The following is a 27,032-nucleotide window of genomic DNA, read 5'->3' on the forward strand; positions in this document are numbered from 1 at the left end:
CATGGTAGTGAGGGATGGCAGAACAAGGAGCAATGGGCTCAAGTTACAGTGAGGGAGGTCTAGGTTGGATATTAGGAAAAACTATTTCCCTAGGAAAACAAAAAACAGGACTATGCAGCACTTTAAAGACTAACAAGATGGTTTATTAGATGATGAGCTTTCGTGGGCCAGACCCACTTCCTCAGATCAAACAGTGGAAGAAAATTGGCACGACCATATATACATACCAGAGGATACAATCAAAAAAAGCGAACACATAAAACTGACAAATCAAGTTTTAGAAGAGAGGCGGGGTGAGGGGGAAGGTTAATGTCTGTGAGGTGATGACATTAGGGTGATCTCACTATTTCCCTAAGGCGCTGGGCTGGGTTCCCTGGGGAGGGGGTGGAATCTCCATCCCTACAGGTGTTGAAGTCCCGGCTGGACAAAGCCCTGGCCGGGTTGATTGAGTTGGGCTGGTCCTGCCTTGGCCAGGGGGCTGGACTCGATGACTCCGGAGGTCTCTTCCAGCTCTGTGATTCTATGACGGGCCAGCTCTCTCCTGCTGGCACAGAGCGTCTGCCCCAGGTGCCCACAGCGGTGCCAATGCAGCACTTGTAGAGTGCTGAAAGGCCCAGCGGCTGGAAGGCATCTCTAGGGCTAGTGCCTGGTCAGCCCCCCATGCTGCAATACCCAACTGCAGCCGCGGCCAGGCCCTACTGCTTGAACACGCTCCATGCTGCCTTAGCTCCCCCGTGCCTCAGGCCTTGAACACTCAGAGCTTTCCAGGCCAGAAGGGACACGGTGATTTTCCCATCTGAGCTCTGGCCTCGCGCAGGCTGGAGAGCCACAGGGAGTGACCCTGGTCGGGTCAGAGTTGCTCTTTCAGAAAGAGAGCCCCCCCCCCCCCCCGATCTACAGATGCTAAGCGATGGAGACTCTGCCACAGTGCTTGGTGGGTCTCCCTCCGGGGCCTCCGCACTGCCCATCGCTTGGCGCCGTCCAGCCTCTCATCTCTGTAGTTGCCTAATGTCTTGAACCCAGCCCATCCTCCCCAACTTCCAGTCAGCTCAGCCTTGTGCCCCAGCCCTGTGGCCAGAAACCCCTCCTGCCTCATGCAGCAGGGTGGAGAGCCGGGCAGGCTGGCTAAGAACTGGCTCTGACTGAAGCCCCAAGACTTGATACTGTTCCTACCCCAGCCTCACAGCTCGTCTGCTGCAACGTTCGCACTTTCCAGCCTGCACTGAACATAGCTGCTTTGCAGTGACATCCTGCTCAGAAACACAGAGGGCCTGAGTCATTTTCAGCGCTTCCTGTGCTGAGTTACCCGCGACTGACAGTTTTGTAGGGTTACATAAGTGAGGAGGAGGAAACAGGTCTGTGCAAAGGATTTCGGATCTATACATAGATTGACTGCTCCTTTTCCACTTCGCAGCACACCTCTGTGCGCTGTGACATCTCCGGACAACACTTCAGAACCTGTTAAGCTGTTTAAAAAAAGCTGTAATTTGTTTTTACATTGAACTGCCATTTTAGCTTAATAGAATCACAGAAGATTAGGGAAGGAAGAGACCTCAGGAGATCATGTAGTCCAACCCCCTGCTCAGAAAAGGACCAAAATAAACCATCCCAGCCAGGGCTTTGTCAAGCCTGGCCATAAAGACTTCTAGGGACGGAGAATCCATCACCTCCCTACATAACCCATCCCAGCGCTTGCCCACCATCCTAGGTTTTTCCTAATATCCAACCTAGACTCCCCACTGCAACTTGAGACCATTGCTGCTCATTCTGTCATCTGCCACCACTGAGAACAGCCTCTCTCCATCCTCTTTAGAATCCCCCTTCAGGTAATTAAAGGCTGCTATCAACTCCCCCCTCACTCTTCTTCTCTGCAGACTGAATAAGCCCAAATCCCTCAGCCTCTCCTCGTAAGTTGTGCACTCCAGCCCTTAATCATTTTTGTTGCCCTCTGCTGGACCCTCTCCAATTTGTCCAAATTGTTTCTGTAACAGGGCCCCCAAAACTGGGTGCAATACTCCAGATGTGGTCTCACCAGTGTCGAATCAAGCCACTTCCCTAGATCTGCTGGCAATGCTCCTCATAATGCACCCTAATATGCCATTAGCCTTCTTGGCTACAAGGGCGCCCTGGTGATTCATATCCAGCTTCTCATTCACTGTAATCCCCAGGTCCTCTTCTGCAGAACTGCCACTCAGCCAGTTGGTTCCCCATCTGAAGCAGTGCATGGGATTTTTTTTTGTCCTAAGTGCAGGACTCTACACTTGTCCTTGTTGAATGTCATCAGATTTCTTTCAGTCCAACCCTCCATTCTGTCCAGGTCACTCTGGACCCTGCCCTTCAACATATCTACCTCTTCCCCCTGCTTAGTATCACCTGCAAAGTTGCTGCGAGTGCAATCCATCTGCTCATATCCAGGTCATTAATGAAGACGTTAAACAAAAGTGGCTCCAGAACTGATCCTGGGGCCCTCTGCTTGATACAAACTATCAACTAGACATCGCGCTGTTGACCACTACCTGTTGACCCCAGCAATCTAGCCGGCTTTTATCCCTCTTACCGTCGGTTCCCCTAAGCCATACTACTCTAACTTGCTGGCAAGAATATGCTGGGTGACCATATTAAAAGCTTTGCTAAGTCAAGCTAGGGCATGTCTACCACTTTTTCCTATATCCATGGAGCCAGTTATCTGATCGCAGAAGGAAATCAGGTTGGTGAGACATGACTTGCCCTTGGTGAATCCATGTGGACTGTTCCTGGTCACCTGCCTTTCCTCCAAGTGTTCCAAAATGGATTCTTTCAGGGCCTGCTCCATGATTTTTACAGGGACTAAGGTGAGGCTAACTTGTCTGCAGAGCCACATTATATATGCCTTTTTCCAGCTGTTTGGGGGCCACCCCGATTGCCACAAGTTTTCAAAGATAACGGCCAATGGCTCTGCAATCGTATCAGCCAACTCTCTCAGCTCCCTTGGATGCATTAGATCCAGCCCCATGGGCTTGTGCATGTCCAGCTTTTCTAAACAGTTCTTACCCTAGTTCCTTCACCAATGAGGACTTCACCCCTCCTCCCCATACTGTGCTGCCTAGTGCAGCAGTCTGAGAGCTGACCTCGTCCGTAACAATCAAGGCAAAAAATGGCACTGAGTATTTGCAGTTAATATTGTCTGTTACTAGGTTGCCTTCCCCATGAAGTTAGAGAGCCACACTTTCCATGACCTCCATATTGTTGCTTTCATACCTGGAGAAACCCTTCTTGTTATTCTTCACATCCCTTGCTAGCTGCAAACCCATTTTCACTTTGGCCTTCCTGATTACTCCCTGCATGCTTGAGCAAAATTTGTATAGTCCTCCCTAGTCGTCTTCCTTTTTGTGTTTACACTCACAAGAGATTTCTCTCGTAAGTCAAGCTGGTCGCCTGCTTTGCTCTTCTTTCTACACACTGGGATTGCATCTAATTAGTTATTAGCACCTCTTAACAGGATTCAGAACAACTCAGGAGCTATCATGTGGAAGAAGCAATGGGGCAAGGGGGTGGGAGATGAGAGAATGATCTGGGTGTATTGGTTGATCACAGGATGACTACGAGCCCTCAGTGTAATGCAGCTGTGAAACAGGCTAAAGCAGCCCCAGGATGCCAGTATAGACAGGGAAGCATTATCACCAGTGAACAAGACACTGGTGAGAACTCATCGGGAGCACTGGGTGCAGCTCTGATCTCCCATGTTTAAGAGGGATGAACTCAGACAGGAACAGGCGCAGACACGACTTACCGGCATAATCAGAGGAATGGAAACCGACCTTCTGAGAGGAGACTGAAGGAGCTTGGCTTGTTTAGTCTATGCTAACGAAGGCTGAAGGGAGATATGATTGCTCTCTATAAATACATCAGATAGATTAACCCTCTGGGAGTGAGAGGAGTTATTTAAGTTAAGCACCAATCTTGGCACAAGAACAAATGGATATAAATTGGCCTTCAACAAGTTTAGGCTTGAAATTAACAAAGGCATAGCATGCTAGTCATGGGAGGGGGCAGTACCATCCTACACTGGATAGGCCTCAGCTGTAGCACTGTGTCCAATTTTGGTCAATGCTGTATAGAATGGATGAAGAGAAACTGGAAGAGATCCAGAGGTGAGCAACAAAGATGATTAAAGGGATGGAATGCAAGTTATATGAGCAAAGGCTGAAGGGACTGGGTCTGTTTAGTTTGGAAAAGAGGAGGTTAAGGGGGAAATGAGAGCAGTCTTCACATATTTGAAAGGCTGCCATAAAAAAAAAAGAAAAATGTTCACAGAGGGCAGAACAAGAACAATAGGTTCAAACTGTAGCACAGCAGATTTAGACTAAATCTCAGAGAAAACGCCTTGTGAGAACAGTCGGCCCATGGCACAGATGCCTAGACAGGTGGTGGAAGCTCCTTCACTGGAGTGTTTCAGTTAGAGGCTGGAGAGTCACCTGTCTGGAACGGTTTAGACAACAAATCCTGCCTCTTGGCAGGCGATTAGACTGGCTGACCCTTGTGGTTCTAGGATTCGAACATGTTCTAGGAGTATGCTCTTTGGCCTGAAACCTGTTGAGTTGAGCTCTGAAGTTGAGCTCTGGTGAGACCCTGCGGAGGCAATGCAGCAAGGACAACGGGGAACAACTCCTTTTTCTCCTCCATGACCCTGTCTCCACAGAGCTCCAGCTTAGGAGACTAGCAAGGACTTCCCCAACTGAGCCGGAGTAGTCCCCCACCCCAGATCCTATTTACCTCCTAATGCTTAACCAGTTAACTGATTAATTGGGATTTTACATCTCCAACCCCAGGGGGTTTGACAGGACAACAGTTCCCCTCTCATGCACACTGAGTTTGGGTAGAACAAAATAAAACTTTCACTAAAGAGAGACAGGGAGCTCAGCATTAGTTTGGGAAAACATCAAAAGCACATTGAAAACCATAACCACAAGCCAACACCCTCTTCTCCTCGGGGGTTAGCCAGTGTCCTTTGCCTCAGTTTTCCACCTTGCAGTGTGAAGATCCCACCACTGTATCCCATACGCAGTTGGCTCTTTTTAATCAGCAAAGATGAAAAGTTCAGAAGTATGTTCCTGGCTTAACCTCTAGACCTGCTTAATGAGGAGTTCAGCTTTAGCAATTTCTGAACAGAAACAAGAACTCTCAGCTATGTCCAACTAGCTCTGTCTTGAAATACTGGCAAGTTAAACCTTACCTACAGGCAGAGTCCAGACCATCCAGTAGGAATAACTACCACCCCTCGCTTTTCATACGCTAAAGATAGCAGCATTCAGTAACCCCAAACTAAGGAAGTAACAGTACAGTTGATTAACTGATAAGCAAAAGCTTATAGGTTAATGCTACAGACCATCCGCATTTCCCCTCTCCCACTCCCTGCCAATAAATTCTCAGTCCTGGCTTGCGAAGGGTCTAGGACCTACCTTTGCATTTCAAGTGTATTAAGAGCTGGGCAGGCAGGCAGGCAGCCCAGCTCAGTTCTTGGTCACGCCGGGTCTGGGAGCTCAGACCCTTCCTAGACAGGGGCTGCTGCCACCCTCACTACCTCCTTCTCAGAGGCAGCAGTGCAGGATGACAGGCAGCTGGTCCGTGAGGGGAGCTGGTTTTTAAACTGGCTCCCCTCGCGGAGCAGCTCCCGCCTGGCACCCTGTGCTGCTGCCTCTGATACGGTGGCGGCTGGCCCCGCCTCCAGGGACTATAGAATAGTCGACTAACCAATAAAATTTCATGCGGTTACTTGACTATTCAATTAACTGATATTTAACATCCCTACCCCAAACCAGCCAAAATGGGTGCCACTGGCAAAGCAGGTCTGTCTGCTGAACCCCTGGGCAGAATAGGTGTGTTTACATAAATACTATGTGCTCCTGAAGCCTTGTTCCCCAGCGGGTAAAACAAGGGCTCATTCAGACCCAGCTTACAATCAGGAGGATGTACCACCTCAAAGCAGCACCAGCCCCTGCCAGAACAACAGACATGAGAACTGCAAACAAATATCCAAATACCCTCTTTCACCAGCACAAACCTTTCGAGATCCATGGGTCCTACACATGCCTGTCACAATGTGTGATGTATTTCATCCCGTGCATCAAATACTCCAACAACAACTATGTGAGTTATACCAGTCTCTATGGCTCTCGAGTGAATTCACATGGACTAAGGCAAATACACTATTACCTATGGGCAATGCCTTTCACAAATCAATTGCTACATATTTATCCTCAAATGAAAAAGCACTAGTAACCTATTAACTCTTCTGTGACCTAGCACTAATTGCCAACTTCACTTTAAGTGGTCTTCAGCAACATCTGTTAACCCCTTATGCTTAATGCCAGCACTGTGCCACAGCCTCATTAACCACCAAACAAGCCAGATGCACATTTTTAGTGAACCCTTTCTATTCAGGCTACTTTTTTTCTGTTTGGATTCTGCATCTTGGGCCCAGACTAAATACACAGTAGTGTCCCAGTCAAAATGGTGAGGCAGGGAAGGGTCAAGGGTTGGTAAGTGCAGACTCATGGAAAAGTTGGGCCGAGTCCTAGGAGCACAGTAACTCCTTTTGTGGGCCTGCAAAGGCAGAGACCCTCGCGTGCGTAGTGCATGCAGCTAGGCCGCAGTCGTGTCAGGCTGCAGGGGGTAAAGAGCAGTCTTGGGAGGGCAGCTTTGGCAGGAGTGGGGAGGGAGAATAGGTGTGTGCAGGGAGAGTCAGGTTCCACATCGCAGATGGAAAAGGACTGTGCCTGTGGGCCAAGGCATTTGTGCAAGAAAGGCCCTCCTGGCACAGTTGTCTTTGCTTCCCAGTGCCCAGAGGCAGATGTGCCCTGTAGAGTCTTCCAATCCCAGAGTCTCGGAGAGCACAGTTCTGCCCCCGCTGCCTGACCCCAAACAAGAATGTTTAAAAAACATTCAGTAAGAAAAAAGCTGCAGGCTAAAGAATGGCTGAACTTTAGCAAAAGTGGCACTGCAGTCTTCAGGCAGCTGGCCAGGAAATGCAAACAGAGTCAAGCCCTCCCTCCTTCCAGGAACGAGATGTTACATGAGAACAACTGGGAAGCTGAATTCCCAGAGATTCCCACTCAGGGCTGTAGCACATGGACCATGAGAAGAAGGGACTCCACGAGCTTCACATGCTCCTCTGAGATGCAGCCTCTCGCAGGGCACAGGGACGTGGGAGAGGGACCATTCCACAGGGTGCGGTTACGTAGGATGCCAGCATTGTAGCTTAGGCAGAGATTACACTGTGGCATTCTTCACACAATAACAACGGTCCTTAAAGGATTCGTAGGTCCAGGCAATCCTGCCGTGCACCTCCTGCCAGATCTTCAGTCTCAGGTGGGAGACCTGCGAGGAGACCGACCTCCTGGGGAGCCGTGCAAGGAGTAAGCGGGTACTGGTGTAACAGCACAGCGACTCCTACGGCCAGGCTGTGTCAGATGAAGGCTGAGGACTTCTCAGAGGGTACTAGCCCTGGCACCCTGGCTGGATTTCAGTGCAGGTAATTAGACTCGGCTTCCCTAAATCCTCCAGCACACAAACAGCAACACTCCCGCTCATTGTCTGGTGTCCAGGTTCGCTCTGCCCTGTCAAGCCACTGACACACCAATACGCTGACAAGATGAAAGTCGGAGTCATGGGCCCATTTGAACATGAAAGCATTATCTTTAGGGACCAGATGCTGCTCTTGAGGGCTCTCTCTCAGCTCTCAGAGTGGCATGGAGGTGGGGGGGCAGAGACCACATAGGGCAGGAATAGTGCTAGGGGCTCCTACAGACCTTGATAGGGTATGTGCTGTAACTGCTGTTTCTTACGCTTTAGTATGGTTCATCACCTTGGGCTCCCTCCACCATCTGTCGATAGCAGTGGTGTCCAACCTTTTTATGCCCAAGATCACTTTTTAAATGTCAGAACAAGTCAAGACCTACCCCGTCCTTCCCCCAAGATGCCACCCTCTCTGTTCTCCTCTCCATCACTTGCTATCCCCAGCCCTTATATCCTCTCAGGGTACGGCTACACTGCTGCTTTTTCCCCCGATTTTTCTGTAGGAAGAGGTTTGTCCAACATGTGGCCTGTCTAGACGAGGCCAAATGCCAGGAAAACCTCCTTTCAGAAGCCCCCTTAATACAGGGGTTGCCAGAAGAGCATGTTTGCTCTTCCTCAGAGCTGGTGTGTGTGTGTGTGGGGGGGGGGGGAGATAGTGCAGTAGTGTTATGAAGCTAAGGCCAGATAGGGGTTGGGGTTTGTTGGCCAGGTTTCATTTTTAAATAAACTATTATGTCAAACACAAAAAGTTTCAGCGTTGTCTTTATTTATGAGAAGGGGAGGGAACCGTCGGGGTCACTGACCCACAGAAAACTCAGTTGGGCCATACAAGTAAGATGAAAAAACAAACAAACCCCACCTCCTCCAAAATCCCCCAAGCCTCACTAATGTGGCCCCAACTGAGCTTGTGGGAGCAGGGGCCATGGTACTGGGGAAGGATGCTAGAGGGAACAGGGTGCCAGTGGGTGCTGGGGCAGGGGACAGGGTGTTGGTGGGGGCAGGGGACAGGATGCTGGGGCGGGAATGGGTGCCACTGGGGGTAAGGGACGGGGTGCCAGTGGGTGCTGAAGCAGGGACGGGGTGCTAGTCGGTGCTGTGGCAGGGGACAGGGTGCTGGGGCAGGTGACAGGCTGCCGGTGGGTGCTGGGGCAGGGAACAGGGAGTCCCCAGCATGTGCCTCCTCTGGGGACTCCCCCCCCCCCCCCACTACCCCACAGAGGAGGGAAGTCCGTGTGCACCTTCTCCGAGGACTCCTATCCCCTCTCTCCCCGGCACGCCACAGACCTGGCCTCTCAGGTACCGCACCGACTGTCTGGGGGAGCAGCAGCAGCCAGCGCACTTCCTGAAGCCCCGGAAGTGGCGTGTAGCTGCGGGACTTCTGTCCGCTGGGTGGGAAGCCGGCACTACCTCCATTGTTGCAGGAGGTAGGTAGTGGGGCTTCTTGGGGGTGGGGGAAAATGGGGGGCCCCAGACGCCTCACGATCGACTGGACAGGCCCGCCCGATCGACGGGTTGGTGACCACGGGTCTATAGCTGGCACTTGGCTCTAGCCATGGAATGGGACTGTCTTTTCACACAGTCTGAACATCTAACGTAATGGGCCTCTTGATGCTAACTGTGTACCAACTGTGTGTAAGATCCAGGGCCTTGGTCTGAGTGTAACTAGCAAAGGGACATTAATTGCCACCTGGTCTAAGGAGCTCATCAGTATTCATCTGACTGGTCTGTGCATAGCCAGCGCTGAGCACACGATCGCCTCTGAGCTACCCATGAACTTCATCTGATGCCGCCAGCAGGAAAACACCTCTCATGAAAACCTACAGCTTCATACATGACACAAATATGGCAATAAAGTCAGAGGCAGTTCATGCTAGTGAGACATGTAGTAATGAATGGTGCCTTGGCCAAATGTCTTCTGCTACCATTGCAATGAGCCGCTTCAAACCAATGCTCACTTTTGGGGTGTAGGGAGCAGCCTGTGTTTTCAAATGGCAGTGTGGTTTCTCCATGAAGGGTAACAGATGAAAGAACCCACATGCACCGAAGTAGGAAAAATGGCCTGGCTGTCCAGCACCGTGCGGATAACAAGCACGTGGTCAAGATTAATGCTAACAGACCTACACAATCTTGAGTGTAGTTAGGAAAACAGGCAGCTAATGGCAGATGTTTTTATTTAAACTATAAGAATGGCACCTCCTGTGAGTCAATTCTGAACCCTTGTCATACAGCCAATGAGACTCGGAACTGCAAACAAAGGTTTTTAAGATTTCCGTTGATTTCATTCCTAACTAGTCTCTGGTGGATAGTTAAGATTTCTGAAATAATACTCATTATAGACCCATAACAAACATGATTGCTTCAAAAGAGGAGCTTGTGTTTAAATGTAATGACAGTTGGCTTCCCTTACATGAAAGCCCTCAGCAGAGTGGTGGGAAAAGCCTGGAAGACCTCTCTGCTGAGACTAAACATCTTTCTAACACCAGTGCTAAATGGGGCTTTCAGACAGAGATTAGCAGGGCACTCCATTGCGACAGGACCTAGGCTTGGCCCCGCTCTGGACCAGCTGTGTCCCATGCTCAGCAATCAGAATAAGGACTTTCAGTTGAGATTTTCAAGAAGTCCAGAGGCATTAACCATCCCCCTTAGCCAGACAGATAGGCAAACACTCTCAAATATATAGAAGAAGAGGAGTTGGATTTTCCTTGGTTACACTGGTGTAAATTACAAGATGAGGGGTCCAGTAAAGACTAGATCTTCCTGGACAAAAAGGTGACAACATTCAGCATGTAGCATTCTCGTACACCTTAACAGGAGGGCAATCGAGTTGACGCATCATTATGAGTATCAGGGTTTCTAGCCTCGTGAACCAACCAACCCCTCCCACCCAACACCATGACGTTAAGTCTTTTTTCATGACAACTGAGTAGGGCTCGTGCTGTAAGGCTAACAATAGGAGTGCAGACATTGGGGCTCATTTTCCTCCACCTCTACAACTATCTTCCAGAGGCCCCATTTATTGTCAGAAAGGCCAAAGAACTTACAGTTATCCAGTATTAAAGCAATGGAACAGCCGCAGTTTGCAGAGCCATCATCCTGCATTTAAATTATAAATCAAAGCAGAACTGTCACGGTAGCCAAATTTTATTTTTTAAACTCTTAAAATCTAAGATTTTCCCAGGGGGTTAGCTACCCTGGTAGATCATTCACTAGTGACATCCAGGGCCTCTAAATAGCCACTTGTTCCTCCCAATAATGGGACCCTAGAACCTTGTTTTGACAGGTGTGTGATTCCTACATTAGTGGTACGTAAATGCATGATGTGGCTTCTGCACCAGGAAAGCCATTTGATTGATTAAACTTACATTACATTTTGGCTTCCATGACCAAACTAACTTAAAAATATTTTAAGTATTATACCACTTGTCCTTACTTACCACTCATGTTTACTGCTGGCAACACAATAGACATCTTGGGCCGTCTGGTCTTATTGTGGGTGGTGGCAGGCAACAACAAGTGATCCTGGAAACATGAAAAGATGGGTTACATTTGTGTTGAAGCACCAAGTTGCAGAAATGCCTCTTCATTCTGTGCCACGTGCATTCCATATAAACCTGTCTATGAAGAGTTGGTGATTTCATTTTGGTAACAGAAGTCACAGCCACTTCCCATACTGTTGAACCAAATACGAGTTCTACTGCATATAGCAACATGCCTCAACCCTCATGTGAAAGAGGATGGGAACTACGCTTAGGCCCCCGCTCAGCAGAGCCCTTAAGTTTGTGATTGAGTTTATTTAACTTGACTTCAGCGAGATTTAGGCATTTGGTTAAAAACTTTACTGAACTGGAGCCATCACTGCCCATGCTGTTGGGTTTATGTAGTCCTGGTAAATAGGTCATTCTTCCCTCTTTTTGATGAATGGGGCAAGGGTTACTCCTTGAGAAAATGAAGTCCTCTATTTAGGCCCAGAACTAGCAATGCACAGAAAATGTCAACCCAAGTATGTACCCCACTGTCTCAGCTCCCTGATCCAGATGGGCTAGCTCCACTCCACTTCAAGGCTCAGCTTCCCCATCAGCAGGGGTGTCAATGGAGACGCACACCAGCTCACTACGCAGCTCCTGGAGATCCCCTCGAAAGCGGTTGGCTTTTGGTTAGCATTAGTAACCCTCCTTCTGGCATGAAACATAAACCATTAAAACTGGCACTCAAACACCACCACCACAGCCTGTACAGTCCCTCAAGTACAAATTCAAACTCGTGTTTCCAGACCAAAATGGTTGCTAACTATGGGGGCCAAAACCTGCTCCAACCCATTGGTTTCAGTCAGGGAATGCAGCGGGGAAGGGATTAGAACCCATGCACGTGGATGACTTGGAAAGCTTTAGATATGAAGGAGGAGACATACAAGGCTGCGCATTGGTCTCGAACACCATACTGGGGCTGGGGCCTTTCACTTTGGAAGATCCAGCTTGAAATCTCGAACCAATAAAAAGGGAAAGTGAGTTTGAGGTTTTCATCCTGTTTCACACCCTACCACGAGGTGAAACTCCCATGACATTAGAGACAACTAGGGAATAGGCAGGCAGCGCTGAGGTGCACTGGCCAAGTACAGGCATAGCATGGACTGCTATGGGTCAGGACCGAGACACACGGACGGGAGGCATTTCAGAGGCCTGCACTATGCTTTGCTCAAGGCATACCGATCAGCCACTCAATTTCCTGAGAAAAATATTCACTTAATTTTTTGTTTTAAACAAAAGCGATTTTTGCTTGGAGTTTCAGTGTGCTAACTAGGGAGTTCTTCATACAAAGCTAAGTGTTGGGTGTATCTTACACTGGAAAAGAATTTTGCAAGATACCACAAAGAGAAAGAAAACCAGTAAAAACAAAATAAACAAACCAATCCCCAAAACAAAACAACTCAGCAAAGAACTCTACTTAAAAATAACCATGGCTCTTAATCTCAACAGTCACCTCTGACACTAAAGAGTAAAACCCCACAGTCAAGCATTGTTGACATAACGACAAAACTCAGCAAAGGTCAACAACTCCACAGTAAAGGCTATTGTGAAAATCAATACAGAATATGTCTCCTGGGAATGACGAATGATAATGTCAGAGTTAGGTCTAAACTTCCTGGCAGCGTGTGTCATACTCTGAAGACTGGTTTTAAACACTAGTGTTTGAATTTCATGCCCTTCATTTTTTTTCTTTCCAAAAGGAATTAAGCTGAGTATTATTTACTAAACACTGGAACTGCTTTTTCCAGGATATAAGTCAGGTAACTGATTAGTGGATTTAAATCAGTAAATCTTAGTAATCTTTTTGCTAAAGAATTTCAAGGTTCATGAAGTATTCACACTTGAATTGGTTTTTATTTTTGTCGGTATTACTGTAGCATCCTAGGAGCCCCAACATGGACCAGCTGTCAATAGTACCTTTATTGATTCTGAATTATAAAGTAAGAGGAGACCCATCTGATCATTCTAGGACTGTTGGATAAATATTTAGAAACAAACTGCAGTCCAATTGCAAATTAATCCTACAAAATGATTGCCCCCAGCAATAGTTTGCTTCCTCAGTTGTCCTGCTCGAGATCTCAGTGCCGTGAAATATGCCGGACTGAAAGGTTACAGCAAATATTTTTCAGTACCCTCAGCAGATACAGAACTGACAGTGCCCATGCCAGTTTATGCTACCGACGCCTGTTGTCTGCAACAGAAGCCAGTGCCAACCCCACATGGGAGCTGCACAAATTCCACTAGCTACATTTCTTCACAGCTGAGTTCTAAATTATGGCTCTACTCTAGAAGTACAATGGACTGGAATCTAGCTAACGCAGAGAATTTTCCTTCCTTGATTCTCCAGGAAAGCTACATTACACAGTACTCGACAGACACTGGTTCCATCTGTCAGCCCCAGAGAATACATGGCCTCCATGCCTCTGTTGAAGTGGTTCTGACCCATGAAAGCTTCTGCCCAGTCAAATCTGTTTTAAGTCTTTATGGTGCCACAGAACTCTTTGCTTTTAAAATGAAAATGTTATTTGTAGGCTTAGCATTTTGTGTCAATTCTATGGATAGCACCAATTTCTATTTTAAGCGTTTTCCCTGAAAAGGTATTTGAATTTTCACAGTTGCAGGAAATGAAGGGGGTGGTGGGTGGCAGATAACTACTGAAGGACAGTGGGGCTGCAGGGGGAACCCTGCTTAGCTGAGGGCCCAGAGATATCTGAACACAAGTTGCTCGAGAGGCTGCAGTGCTGCCCCACGGGAGCAGAGTCCCCAGGCAAGGACAGACTAAGACAAGGAGAACCCATGGGGGCAGGGAAGGCCATTTCAATGCAGAGCAGCTCCAGCCCAGGGCAGAACCCAGCACTTGCAGCTGGTGAGAGCGCGAGCAGGGCTGCAATAGAGGGGCTAACCACAGAGGGCTCCCCTGGGAATAAAGGCCCGGGGTGATGAATCTCCGTGGGTGTAAGGTGCTGGGGAGGCCTCCATTAATGTTTTCTTCCCCCGATCAATTTCTGAGCCATGTGAAATTGACATTTACTAGACTAACGATTTAAATCAAACCCTTCCAAGCCTAGTTATTTGTGACACTAATTCATGAAGTAGAACTGAAAGGAGTAGACGCAAATCCTAAAAGCCAGCATCCGCTTCATTCCTGCAAGCGTTGGCCAGAGGCAGACTAAAGGATACTAGCCTACAACAGATGGCTCTGGTGCAGGCCAAGATTTACATTTGGATGGAACGACAATTTCAATAGACAATGCAAAGCTGACAGAGCTGGCATGGCCACCGGAAAAATAACTGCCTGGAAAGACAAGATTTCCAAGTGAGACCCTGGCTCCAACATTCTGCTTTCGTTAACAATCATCTCCCCCGCCTGGTTATACAAAAGCCAGATGACCTAAATATTCTAAACTCCATCCACGCATACAATGCCTTGCATTAATAAATCTGAAATACAGTAATTCAGGGTTTTCTGAGGCTAACGGGTGTTAACTGTTACTTATTAATCTTGTAATCATCATTTATCAAGCCACTGACCTCAAAGAAGAGTCTGGGTTCTACACAGTTAGAATACAATTAATCACTGCCTGTACGTCAGCATGACGACATAAAATATTTATAAGCTATTTTCTCTATAAAACGGAATGTCTAATCAGATCCTGCTATTCCTAAAGCCACTCTAGTGTCTGCCACCTGCTTCTAGACACAATTTTGTAGGAGATACTGCAAGTGCTCAACAATGCAATCTCTGAGAACGGTGCAGGAAAGTCGATGTGGTCATTCAAGAACCTAAGGTTGTAAGAGCAAAGATAAACTGCTCCGATTTTGGTCGCTATACCTGTATCCCTAACTCGCTCCTACCATGTCAGAAGGCGCTGGGAACTCCTTTTCACTGTGCTAGGATATTCCAGTGTGGCCAGCTCCTGCTGTTTTAGCCTGACTCTTGTGATATTTGGGGAGTTGCTCAGAAGTCCAGCTCCTGAGGTTTTGCGAGAATGTGAGAGACTCTCATTGTTTGTAATCTGCTAGCCCTGGCAGCTGAAGAGCAAAGCTCGGACACATGCCCTGCCAGTAACCTACGTCTGGCCCATGCTGCGGAGCGGTTTCATTGCACTGCAGACTTCTGGGCTTGGGCTGCAGCCCAAGCTCTAGGACCCTCCCCTCTTGCAGGGTCCCATGGTCCAGGCTGCAGCCCACGCTCTGGTAGCCCTTGTCAGCTGGCCCAGGGCTATGGGTGTACTAGCTGCTGTGAGCCCTCCCAAAACGTATTCTATTTACAGGATTCAGAGAGGCGGTCGAGTTAGTCTGTAACTGGAAAAATGTAAAAGCGACAAATAGTCTAGCAGCACCTTAGAGACAAATGAAACATGCAGCTGGGGTCCCGTGCTTGGGCTGTGTGAAAGCTCATGGCGCCATCGACATGTTTGTTAGTCTCGAAGATGCTGCTGCAAGACTACTTGTTTTCTTTTTAAATGAAGTAGGGACCTGACTCATGGTGTTTGAATGTCTGGGGGTGGCAGTGCTGCTGTTCTCTGTGCTGGGATGCCAGCCAGGGATGCAGTTGTTGTTTTTATAGTTACAGACTAACACAGCTATCCCTCTGAGACTTCTTCCCAGGCAAAGAGGCATTTCAGTGGTGGATGAAATACCATTGAGGTATATGCATTTCTGTGGCACTCAGCAACAAAGAACTGGAATGATGGGTTACTGTTGCTGCACCCGTGATGCAGGGAAATACTGCCATCCCCTTGGGGGAAATGGGCAAGAGAGAGCTATGAAAAGTGTCTAAGGGACTGTCTATACATGGAATTTCACATGTGACTTCAGGAAGAAAGTTGGGCGTTGCAGAGGCTTGCTGATGAGGAAGGATGAAAGCACCTTGCGTAAGAATTTATGGTGGGTGCGTGGTGTAACTTTGTCCTTTCAAAATACAGTAAAACGCCATTGGTCCGGCATCCAATGCTCCGGCACTCCTGATGGTCCGGCACCATCAGGAACCCGGAAGTGCTGGGGCAGCTGAACAATTGGAGCTGCTCTGCGCCCGGCTTCCCCGATTCAGCCGCTGCTGAAACTGGGAAGCCGGGGGCAGAGCAGCTGGGGTGCTGCCGGGTTGGTCCTGTAGCGCCGCCCCTCGGCACCAACCCGGCAGCACCCCAGCTGCTCTGCCGCAGGCGTCCCCATTTCAGGCACTGCTGAAACTGACCAGCAGCGGCTGAATCGGGGACGCCTGGGGCAGAGCCAGACTATCGGAAGGGGAGGCTATGAGGGGTCTGGGGTGGCATCCTCACCCCCACCCCAGGCCCCTCATAGCCCCTCCTTTTGATAGTCTGTCATATCTGATAATCCAGCACCTCCTGGGTCCTAAAGATGCCGGATTATCGGAAGTTTACTGTATAATTACTATATGGAGGAATTGGCCATCAGAGCCCCTACCTCCCTACACGTCGTGGAGATGAGGAAAGATACTTTCACAGACAGGTGCAACAAGTTGCTAAAGATGTAAATGGTCTACAAGTTAGGCAGTTAGTATGAGATTTAAGGCCCCAGGTACAACTGGGTAGAGGATTTGGATGCCTCTGAGGAATCGTTTAGTAATGAGGTGCCCAAAGACTGAGGTATCAAGAATCTTGGGATAGAAAGTGGTGACTGTTGCTAAGTGAACGGTCAGTGAACTGATAGAGGCCTGGCTGTTTAAGTCATAACAGAAAGTCTAATATCACTGCAGAGGGAGAGGAGGGGGGCATAGAGGTAGCAACTGCTTGTTTTGTGGTGCACCATGTCACAAATCTCTCTCACTTGTGTATGCAGGTGGCGTGCATGGAAGGCTCCCTGCTCTGGACTACCACCTGTCGTCCATGCTCTGAGCAAGTTAGCTCATTATGAGAGAACCATGGATCTGCCACACCTTGAGCTGCAGCTGTTGCAAGAGTGTAGCTGCCTTTCCCACTGGGTACGTGCGGGGGTAGGGAAAGAGTGGCTGGGGGATGTGCGGACATTCATGTCAGAAAGGGGTACGACAGTTGCCTTGGCCACGTAGGAGCTATTAGAACAACTCTGACCCCCGTCAGTCCTGATTTTATGAATGAGGCTGAGGAGCAATGGAATCGGTGGGAATGAGTATAGGAGGTCTGCGGTCCAGCTGATTAAGAATGCATCTCCCAGGCAATTTTCCCCCAGCACTGCTCTGGAACAGAATAGGGGACACTTGCTGCTGAGGCTGTGGCAAAAAGGCCTACGCGTGGGTGATCCCTCCGTTGGAATACGTAGTCCCACTCGTCGGTCCCACTCGTCGTCTTGAGGAAACAGTTTGCTGAGTTCTTCTGTCGTGGTATTGTGGCAGCCAGGTACACGTGCAGCCAAAATATGGATGCACAGATTCCAGAGCCTGGGAGCACAGAGAACGGGATCTGGCTCCTCGGATTATATAAAACCTACAAGTGTTGTCGCCAGTCGTAGTGTCTGTCTTCATTTGCGTTGGTTTTGAAAAACGGGAGAAAGTGGAGGCAGGCTTTGTGCACAGCATAAAGTTCCAGGCGATGCAGTCACTGCTGTCAACTATAGCCACTGGGCACCCCCACCATGAGAGGGAAGCATCTGTTGTGATCAGCAGTGACAAGGTTTGTTGGCAAAGGAGATACCTGAACACAGATTGCGTGAATGAGTCCACCATGTTAACAATTCCTTGATTTTGTCAGGCATCACTAATCAAATGTTCATAGAATGTTTATTCGGTTTGAACACTGCTGAGAGCCACCCTTGCAGGCAGCGCACGTGCAGATGTGCATGTCTGACCACACATGTGGGGCCCTGAGTGCATACAAAACCTGTATCAGTATCCATATCCATATCCATATCCACAGAAATGAACTGTGCATATCTACATCCATATGCACAGATACCCACAGATATAAAGCTGCTATCTGCAGGGCTTTATAAATGTGCATGCTGCAGTGTCCCCCAAGAGTTGTAGGCATTAATGGGCCATGGTTTGTGGGCTGCTGAGCACCGTGGCTATGACTGTTTCCATAGTGTCGAATCTGTTTTGTGGGAACAAAGCCCATGCTGTGGTGGAGTCGAGATAGGTGCCAATGAACTCCAGCTATGGGGTGGGTTCTACCATAGATTTGTACATATTTATCACCCAAGATTGTAGAAACAGTCCACTCTTTTCCCCAAACTGAATGGTTTCCAATCAAGTATGCACCTGGAAAAGGCAATCGTCCAGGTAAGGAAATATAATTACTCCTTGAAACAGCAGGAGATCTTCAAGACCCTCAACTAAGGCTTCACATTTGTTAAGTAGAGGCAGGAGGCTGAGATGCCGTTGATGGTAGGTGGCAATGTTGGGGTTTGTATGATCTGTGTTGAGTATAAGGATATCTAGGGTGTTGGAATGACTGACACCAATACTGCCTTCTCCTTGTGGCTGGGGTATGGATGCAGATAGACTGGAGCGTGACTATCGTGTCTTTCATAGTATGAAGGACCTTGTTGCTCTTAGTCAAAAATAAATTCTCTCCATTGAACAGGAGGTCTTCCACTGTGCTTTGTATCTCACAAGGGAATGTGGAAGATGTAAACCATGATGCTCTCCGCAAGACTACAGGTGTAGTAGTTGATCTGGCTGCACTGCTGGATTTATGCACAAACTAAGTAAGCTACATCAGAGGGCAGGGCTACTCAGCACGCGGCCTGTGGGCCACATGCGGCCCACAGCGTAGTTTGGGTTTATGTGGGGCTCAACACACGGCCCAGGGGTGGGAGCCAAAACAAAATTGCTCATTAAAAGTGCTGTCATATGGGTGGAAATGGGGTAAATATTGCATTGTATTAATATCAGCAGAACTGACTTAAAATGGGGCCTGTGTGTTGTGTAGTGTTGCCTTAATCTTTGTATTCATTCCTGTCCTTGTGAAAGAAGCTATTTGCATATGTATTTGCATGTATACGCAACCACACTTATGTTGTAGTCCTCGGCATGTGCCATTAGCCCCCCGGGCTTCCAGAGTTGAGTAGCCCTGTCTTAGGGTCTAAGATTATGAGGGGCTGCTAAATAAAAAAATAAAAAAACCCTAAACATTTCATTTTTTGGCAATGCTATGAGGCCTCAAGCTTGACACATCTCGAGTCCTCAGCTATCTTAATTTGGCACTGTAAGCAGCTAGGTGATCTTGTTTGGTGCCTTAGCCTTTTCGTTTTGTCCCTGTGTTACATTCTATATTCAACCTTTGTAATTTGACCTACTCTCCACTACCTGGTATGACTCTTTTTGAGTTTTAGGTTGTTGATCTCCTGATTAAGTGAGGGTGGATTCTTATCACACTATCTATCCTGTGCACTGTGATAGTCTGCTCTTGTGCCCTTCAAGATGCTACTGCAGGCCCCCCCAGCTGGATTGCTTCCTCCACTTTGGAGGTCTCCATATGTATATTTTCAATGAATTCCTCATGTGCACAGACGCTCCTCAGCCTAACATGCTACCTAGAACTGAAGCTTAATTCATAAATCATTCCCCTATCTTCTTCAGGACAGCTTACACCAAATCCTTTCCCTAGCATTTGCAATCAGTTTGGCTAAGATCCCCGCTCATAAGGTCGAGCCTGCAAGTGGTACCTTGCTCTCACAGACGAAAGGAATAACCAGGGTTTCAGCTGAACCCCAGCTCTAATTTCAAAAGTTCACTAGCTTACTGCTGAGCGGCAGAACTCCTGCTGGTTTTGTTTTTTCCTCCAGCTCTCACAGTCTATTGATTAGCATTTTGCTCAGACTGTAAATTGATGTCTATTGTGAAAGATACAATATTTAATTTGCACATGTCCAGCTACATATCCCCTGCCTGTCAGGATTATGTGGATCACCTTTCAGTGACCTGTCTTAACTCACAGATCTAGAGCCTCTTTGGTGGCTTAGTATGCAGATGTAAGACCAGGGAGCCTGGTAAACCTTCTCTCTGCCTATGCCCTCTGCCAATTGCACAATCATGACTCTTGGGAATCAGGAAATGAGAGACTTAGGGACTAAACAGGCTCATGAACAATGGCTCAGTAGGAAGAGCTCCCTGCCTCAGAGTAATTGCTGCTTGGGCTGTAATTAGGGTTGCTAGATGGTTCAACAAAAATACCAGGCACACTTGACATTACATCACAATCTACATTACATCTGATTTAGAATATACTGGACGTTTATATTTTCTCAATTTGTTTCCCAAACAGAAAGCTCAAATACTGGACTGTCCGGTTCAAAATTGGACACCTGGCAACCCCAGCTGTAATCTTACAATCTGTTTGCTCTTCCTCCTCCCCTCTCCAGCTCTCCTGTTGGGGTCTGGGCTCCCCTCTACATTTCTCATGATCCTCCCATCTCCATTTCCTATCAGTAGGAGCAGACCTGCTGCCCAGGTGCTTTTCCTATAGCTGCAATGGGATGCTCACCCCGATTATGCCCTCCAGTCTCCTGTGTCTTGCTTTGGCCTCCTCTCTGTGTTCTTTTGCTCTGTTCCCAGTGTGCTCTAGTGCCATCATTTGCACCTACTGCACCACCCTGTGACACAGGGCCATAGAGACAGAATGACTGTGAGAGGCAGGAAGGAAATAAGGGAGGGCTGTTTGGCAGGAAAGGATCAAAAAGCCCGTCGTTCAGAGTGAATCTGCTCAGGCAATTACTGGTCCTGACATTCAGATGGTTTTTCAGTAGTGTAACGTGAAACTGCAACGAGAGACTTGGGAGCCACTGGACCTTATGCTGACCCAGTCACCTCCTGAGCTGCCCCAAATCTCCACTTAGGCCCAGGGCCCATCTTCGGGCTTTTGTTTTTCCCTTTTCTTCTCTTCTTTGGGCTAATCTCATCCCTGACCTGCCTTTCTCTCGCTCTCTTTTCAGGCTGGGTTTTGGACCATATGAAGCAGGGTGCTGTGCAAAGAAAGCTGAGTCTTTTCAGAGCACGAAACTTGCATGCAGCTTCAGAAACAGCAGTGTGCAAACTCTAATTTTAAAAATGTTCAGCTCCTTAAAGAACAGAGAAAGAGGTTGCTGGGAGACACCAATTTGTGACCTGCCAAATGAGCTAGCTTTGCTTTCATCTGCCACGAGTTTAATATTCTCTGAAACGTTCAGATTAATTGATTCAGGCTGTTGAATTGCTATAAGAGATGTGAAGTTTATGTGCTGATCTGTTAAATATGGTGACATCGCTTACTTGAGCTATGTCATAGTCTTCTCTATAGATTCACAGAAGTGCAGGACTGGAAGGGACATCAATAAGTCATCTTGTCCAATCCCCTGTGTTCAAGGCAGAACTAAGTAATAACTAGCAGAACCCTGTAAATCCATGGATATCTGCTTCTTATCTGCATCCACAGAGATGGATGTGGAAAGCCACATCTCAGTTTTTTGGTTACAGATGTGGATACCAATTTTGTATCTAGAACCTGAAAATTTGAAGATATTTGCTTTATATCACTAGGTATCCATATCCACAGATGTGGATCCAGATATCTCTGAATCATTTTTGCAGATGCAGAAACTAATTTTGTATCTGCGCAGAGCTCTATTAACTAGGCCTTTCCTGAAAGGTGTTTGTCCTCTCTGTTTTTGTTTCTTGTCCTGTCCTTGGAGATCAAGTGAACAATTTTTCTCCCACCTGTTTGGAACAACCTTTTCATGTATTTAAAAACTACTATCCTGTCCCCACCCACCTCCAATTGTTCTCTTTCCTCACTAAATAAATCCAGCTTTTCCATCTGCCTTCATAGGCCATGCCCTCCAACAAAAATGACTGAATGTCTACTCTCCTCTGCACTTTCTCCAATTTGTGCACATTTTTCTCCCGGCATTTTTCTCCTGGACTTTATCCAATTTTTACTCAAAATTGAACAAAATATTCCAGCTGAGTCCATATCAGTGGGTTGCAGTGAGAAAACTACTTTTTGTGTCTCCCTTACAACATTCCTGCCTACACATCTCAGAATTATACCTGCTCCAGCTCCCAGTGGTTAACCATTAAGGATAAGGCTTACTGGTTACCAAGTAAAACCTTCACATCCCTAGCTGATAGCCAAAAAACCAAGAGTATGACAATACTAATCTCTTTCCTTCCTGAAAAGCATTGTACAAGGGAGCTGTGACACTACTCTGTCAGGCAGTCCTGTCACCTGATGCTATCTACACCTCATACTAAGTGCTGAGGGATTGTTAGCATTTGCTGTGTGACCAGTGTAAATGACCTAATCTCTTGGAAGCAGGCATTTAGGAACTCTGGGTTAGTATTTTGTCAGAGAAATATAGAATGGGACTATATCCTTTTTGATTTTCCTGGATCTCACTCACATGCCTTCCATAAATGACATGTTATTGACATGACAGTTTACAGTCATAAAACTAATAGCCTCCAGCTGTAATGTAGGTGAAGGGGGGCTCAAATGGGAAGCAGTAGATTATAGATGTATAAACTGTATTAATACATCGTATTGTAGTGTCAGCACCTGATACCAACATTATCTTGGTAAGGGGGGAGTTCAAATTTAGGAAACAAAATATTCAAGCCTCATGTAAATGTTACTTAAGGCTGGGGAGAAAGACAAACAGTGCTCTGCTCCATTGCCTTCCTGTGCAAGGAGACAGATTGCTAAAGACACCCGAAGGAAGGCACTGAGACAGGGTTCAGTCTGAAAAGAGAACCTGAAGCTACAGAAGCGTTGCAGCTGGCCTAAAACAGAATTCAGGAGACGAAGTTATACTTTGCAATCTGTCTCTGGAGCGTATTGAGTTTAGCTTGCACATTGTTTCATTTCACAGATTCCTAGGACTAGAACGAACCTCAAGAGGTCATCAAGTCCCATTCCCTGCACACAAGGCCCCTAGACCATCTCTGACTGGAGTTAGTCTAACTACTCTTAAAAGTCTCCAGTGATGGAGATTCTTCACAAATTCCCGAGGCAATTTATTCCAGTGCTTAATCACCCTGACAATGTGGAAAGCTTTTCCTAATACTCAACCTAATGTCCCTTGCAGCAATTGACATCCTTTGTTCTGTCCCAGGATTTCCCAACCTATGGGTCAGGACCCAAATATGGGTCGCCATTACATTTCAAAAGGGTCGCCAAGTGTCTCCCCAGGTGGCTCTGCCTCCTCTCCTCCCCCCATTTTTGAATTGCCTTGGGTCACCAAGTCTTCCTGAATTGTCAAAATGGGTCCCCATCTGGAAAAGGTTGGGAACCGCTGCTCGATCATCAGAGGCTAAGGAGAATAATTTTTCCTCCCTCCTCCTTCTAACAACCTTTTAGGTTCTTGACAGCAGTTCTGCCCGCCCCCCCCCCCCCCCCCGGGTCTTCTCTTTTCCAAACTAACCACCCCAAATTCTTTCCAGCTTCCCTCACAGATCATGTTTTCTAGAACTTGAATAATTGTTTTACTTCTCTGGACTTCTTCCAATTTGTTCACATCTTTCCTAAAATGTGGCATCCAGAACTAGACACAATACTCCAGCTGAGACCTAATCACCATGGACTGAAGCGGAAGAATTATTTCTTGTGCTTTTGCTCAATCACAGAATACTCGGACTGGAAGGGACCTCGAGAGGTCATTGAGTCCAGTCCCCTGCTCCCATGGCAGGACCAAATACTGTCTAGACCATCTCTGATAGACATTTATCTAACCGATGGGGATTCCACAACCTCCCTGGGCAATTTATTCCAGTGTTTGACTATCCTGACAGTTAGGAACTTTTTCCTAATGACCAACCTAAACCTCCCTTGCTGCAGTTTAAGCCCATTGCTTCTTGTTCTATCCTCAGAGGCCAAGATGAACAAATTTTCTCCCTCCTCCTTAGGATACCCTTTTAGATACCTGAAAACTGCTCTCATGTCCCCCCTCAGTCTTCTCTTTTCTAAACTAAACAAACCCAATTCTTTCAGCCTTCCTTCATAGGTCATGTTCTCTAGACCTTTAATCATTCTTGTTGCTCTTCTCTGGAGCCTCTCCAATTTCTCCACATCTTTCTTGAAATGCGGTGCCCAGAACTGGACACAATACAGTACTCCAACAGAGTAGAGCAGAAGAATGACTTCTCGTGTCTTGCTCACAACACACCTGTTAGTGAATCCCAGAAAGCTGAGCAGAAACACATTCTCGAAGGTTGATGGGCATGCCAACTTTCTGCCTCACAGAAATGTGTCTTCTAACCCTGTTAATAAAAAGAGATCGGCTTCTCCTGTATAGCTTCAGGCTACCTGGATATGAAAAGCTGTTCCTAGTCTTACAGGTCCTCTGTAATCCTGCCTTTAGCATAGATACCTAGGTCAAATAAACGTCACTTCCATCTGTGACCCTTGTTAAAGCAGCGTAACTCAGGAATATTATGTATTCCTGCATTCCCGTGCATGCAGTACATTTGCTCTGGGTGCAGTTCAAAGCTAAACAAATCACAGACACTTGTCTATAAGTGCATTAAATAGGACTATGACGAGACATTAGAAATTCAGCCTTGCTGCAACGGAAGAGCTCCTTTTTTACTCTAAGGCCATGTCTTCACTCCATGGAAGGTTGTCGCTGCCATGATTGAGCTTCCAGAGTTTGATTTAGTGAGTCTAGTTGAGACTCACTAAATTGAACCCAGAAGATGCCCCCACTGGCATCCAGTACTCCTGCTCTTGCTAGGAGTAAGGAAAGCTGATGGGAGTGGTCGCTCCCAGCAGCCTTCCACTGCGGAGACACTGCCAAGCTCTACATATTCCACATAGCTGGAATTGCATACCTTAAGACACGCTGTCTAGCGTAGACCTGGCCTAACGCTATAAAGGCATGCACAATGATTTTTTTTGTAAGAGTTTCTGAAGGAGCATAAAGATGAAAAGAAGTGTTTGCATGGACCAATGGGGCATATAATAAATGCTGGAAAATAATCAATTGAGCACACTACTTTGAAGAACCAAATCTGAGAATTGTCTAATTTAAAAACCAAAGTAATAACTTGTGTGGAACAAAATTCTAGGCTTAAGAAAATAATTTTGGTTAAATCATATGGGAAGTTTTAAAGGTTTGATAATCATTTCCATGATTTGCGGAACTTGATGTGAAGTGAAAAAGAAGTCTACTGAACGTGTGCTCCTACCATTGGGCTGTAGAGTTCCTGTGAGGTTTGGTAATGAGATCTGACATCAAGTTAGGGATCAACTTTCCTTCTATCAGCTCCTTCAATAAAACTAACAAGAGCCAGATTTTAAAAAGATTACTGGGAAATCCTTGTGTCCCCATCTGCCCATCAGTTGCATATATACAGACATACACTGGTATTTCCCAACGGAGCCCCCTTCACTTCCATCTCAGTGACGTTTTGTTCTGCACGACAGCTGGAGACGATCAGTTTTTCAACTGTAAACTAATTGCAATAACGTGTAATTTATGGAAGGCATATGAGTGAGATCCAGGAAAATCAGAAAGGATATAATCCACATTCTGTATTTCTCTGACAAAATGCTAGAGTTCCTAAATGCCTGCTTCCAGCAGATCAGGCCATCTTCACTGGACACAAAAGCAAATGCTGACAAGCCCTCAGCACTACCACATTGGCACGGAGGGAGCCCAACAAGAACAGGCAGACTGCAAACTGCAGCAAAGGCACTTATTTATTAGTCACTCCCCTTGAAATGAACGGCAGCCTTGCCCCATGAGCCGGAGAACCAGCCATAGCAGTAAAGCCAGTAAGTGGCATGTGCACCTGCTCCTTGAATCCTTCTAACCAGGACAAAAATTCAGTTACAATTGAGGTATTTCAAACCTGCAATGGTCTATCACAAATAAGCACTTTAATAAGGTCAGGATGTGAGGCTTGTGATAATCAGGACCCCCTCTAGACTGTCACCTGATGTGCTGAGACCCCGCTAAGGCTGGTTTTCCTGACAGCCTGGGCACTCCATAACCCTGTCTTGCTGAGTCTAGTTCTCCAGCCTGCTTCAACTGAAACACAGGGACAGGGCCAACCCCTACCGCCCAAAGGCTGCAGACACGCCAGGTAAGCAGCGCAACGTGAGACCTCTTCCCAGCACTTAAATACACAACCCCTCTGCGAGCAGACCCCTAGAGAAATCCATCTTAATCGCTAAAGAGAGCTGTACAGTGTAAGCGCATGAAATTCATCCTCTTTCTTAATGTAAAGAGAGATGCACAGACTCCTTGCTTCGTCCCCTCCCCCATTAATAATTACACTGGGTTTAACAACAAGCAAAAGTGATTTTAAGTATAAAAAGATAGATTTAAATGGCCATAAGAGAACAAAGCAGGTTACTAAGCAAAGTAAAATAGAATACGCAAATTGATTTCAATACACTAAGGCCACCGGTTACAAAAGTTCTCACCCTTGCTGTGGTTCCAATAATCGCTGCACAGACTGGATGCTTTTGTTTCCCGTTCTGCCTTACATGTTTCTGGCAGTCATTGTGGGTGGAGCTGCAGGGGAAGAACTGATGACCTGGAGTACCCTCAATCCCAACCCTCAAACAGGTTTGGCAAAAGGCTGGAATCCTGGTAGCTCAATCTAAACTTTCCCTCTGTTCTTGTGGAAAAATACAACACCCAAGATGGACTCCAGCATCAGGTGACATGGCCACATGTCTCTGCAAGGCTCCTGTCTCCACACTTAATGGGCTGACTCACATCCACAAGTCAACTCGGGTCATCTGCCCACAAAAGCTCATGATCCCAACTACATGTTTTGTTAGTCTATAAAGTGCTACCAAACCATTTGTTGTTTTTTTCTCTAAGGGTATGTCTACACTACCACCCTAGTTCGAACTAGGGTGGTTAATGTAGTCATTCGAAGTTGCAAATGAAGCCCGGGATTTAAATATCCTCGTTCCACGAGGAGCAATGGTAATTCGAATTAGAAAGCCTAATTCAAACTACCTACTCCGTGCCACGTGTAGACGCGGGCACGGAGTCCGCACTACCGGGGATTTAAAAATGGCG

The 27,032-nt window shown here is 47.1% G+C and overlaps 1 protein-coding gene across 2 annotated transcripts in view; it reads right to left on the minus strand.

The window, feature by feature from the left end:
• Positions 1-27,032, minus strand: part of ATF6 (activating transcription factor 6) — a 115,852-nt gene that overhangs the window by 5,964 nt on the left and 82,856 nt on the right. For both annotated transcript variants that reach the window (XM_075937105.1, XM_075937104.1), the window contains exon 15: positions 10,989-11,073. In XM_075937105.1, coding sequence (XP_075793220.1) covers positions 10,989-11,073 — 85 coding nt within the window. The remainder of the gene's footprint in view (positions 1-10,988; positions 11,074-27,032) is intronic.

Source organism: Pelodiscus sinensis, chromosome 9 (genome assembly GCF_049634645.1).
Source record: "Pelodiscus sinensis isolate JC-2024 chromosome 9, ASM4963464v1, whole genome shotgun sequence".
NCBI classification, from domain to species: domain Eukaryota; kingdom Metazoa; phylum Chordata; order Testudines; family Trionychidae; genus Pelodiscus; species Pelodiscus sinensis.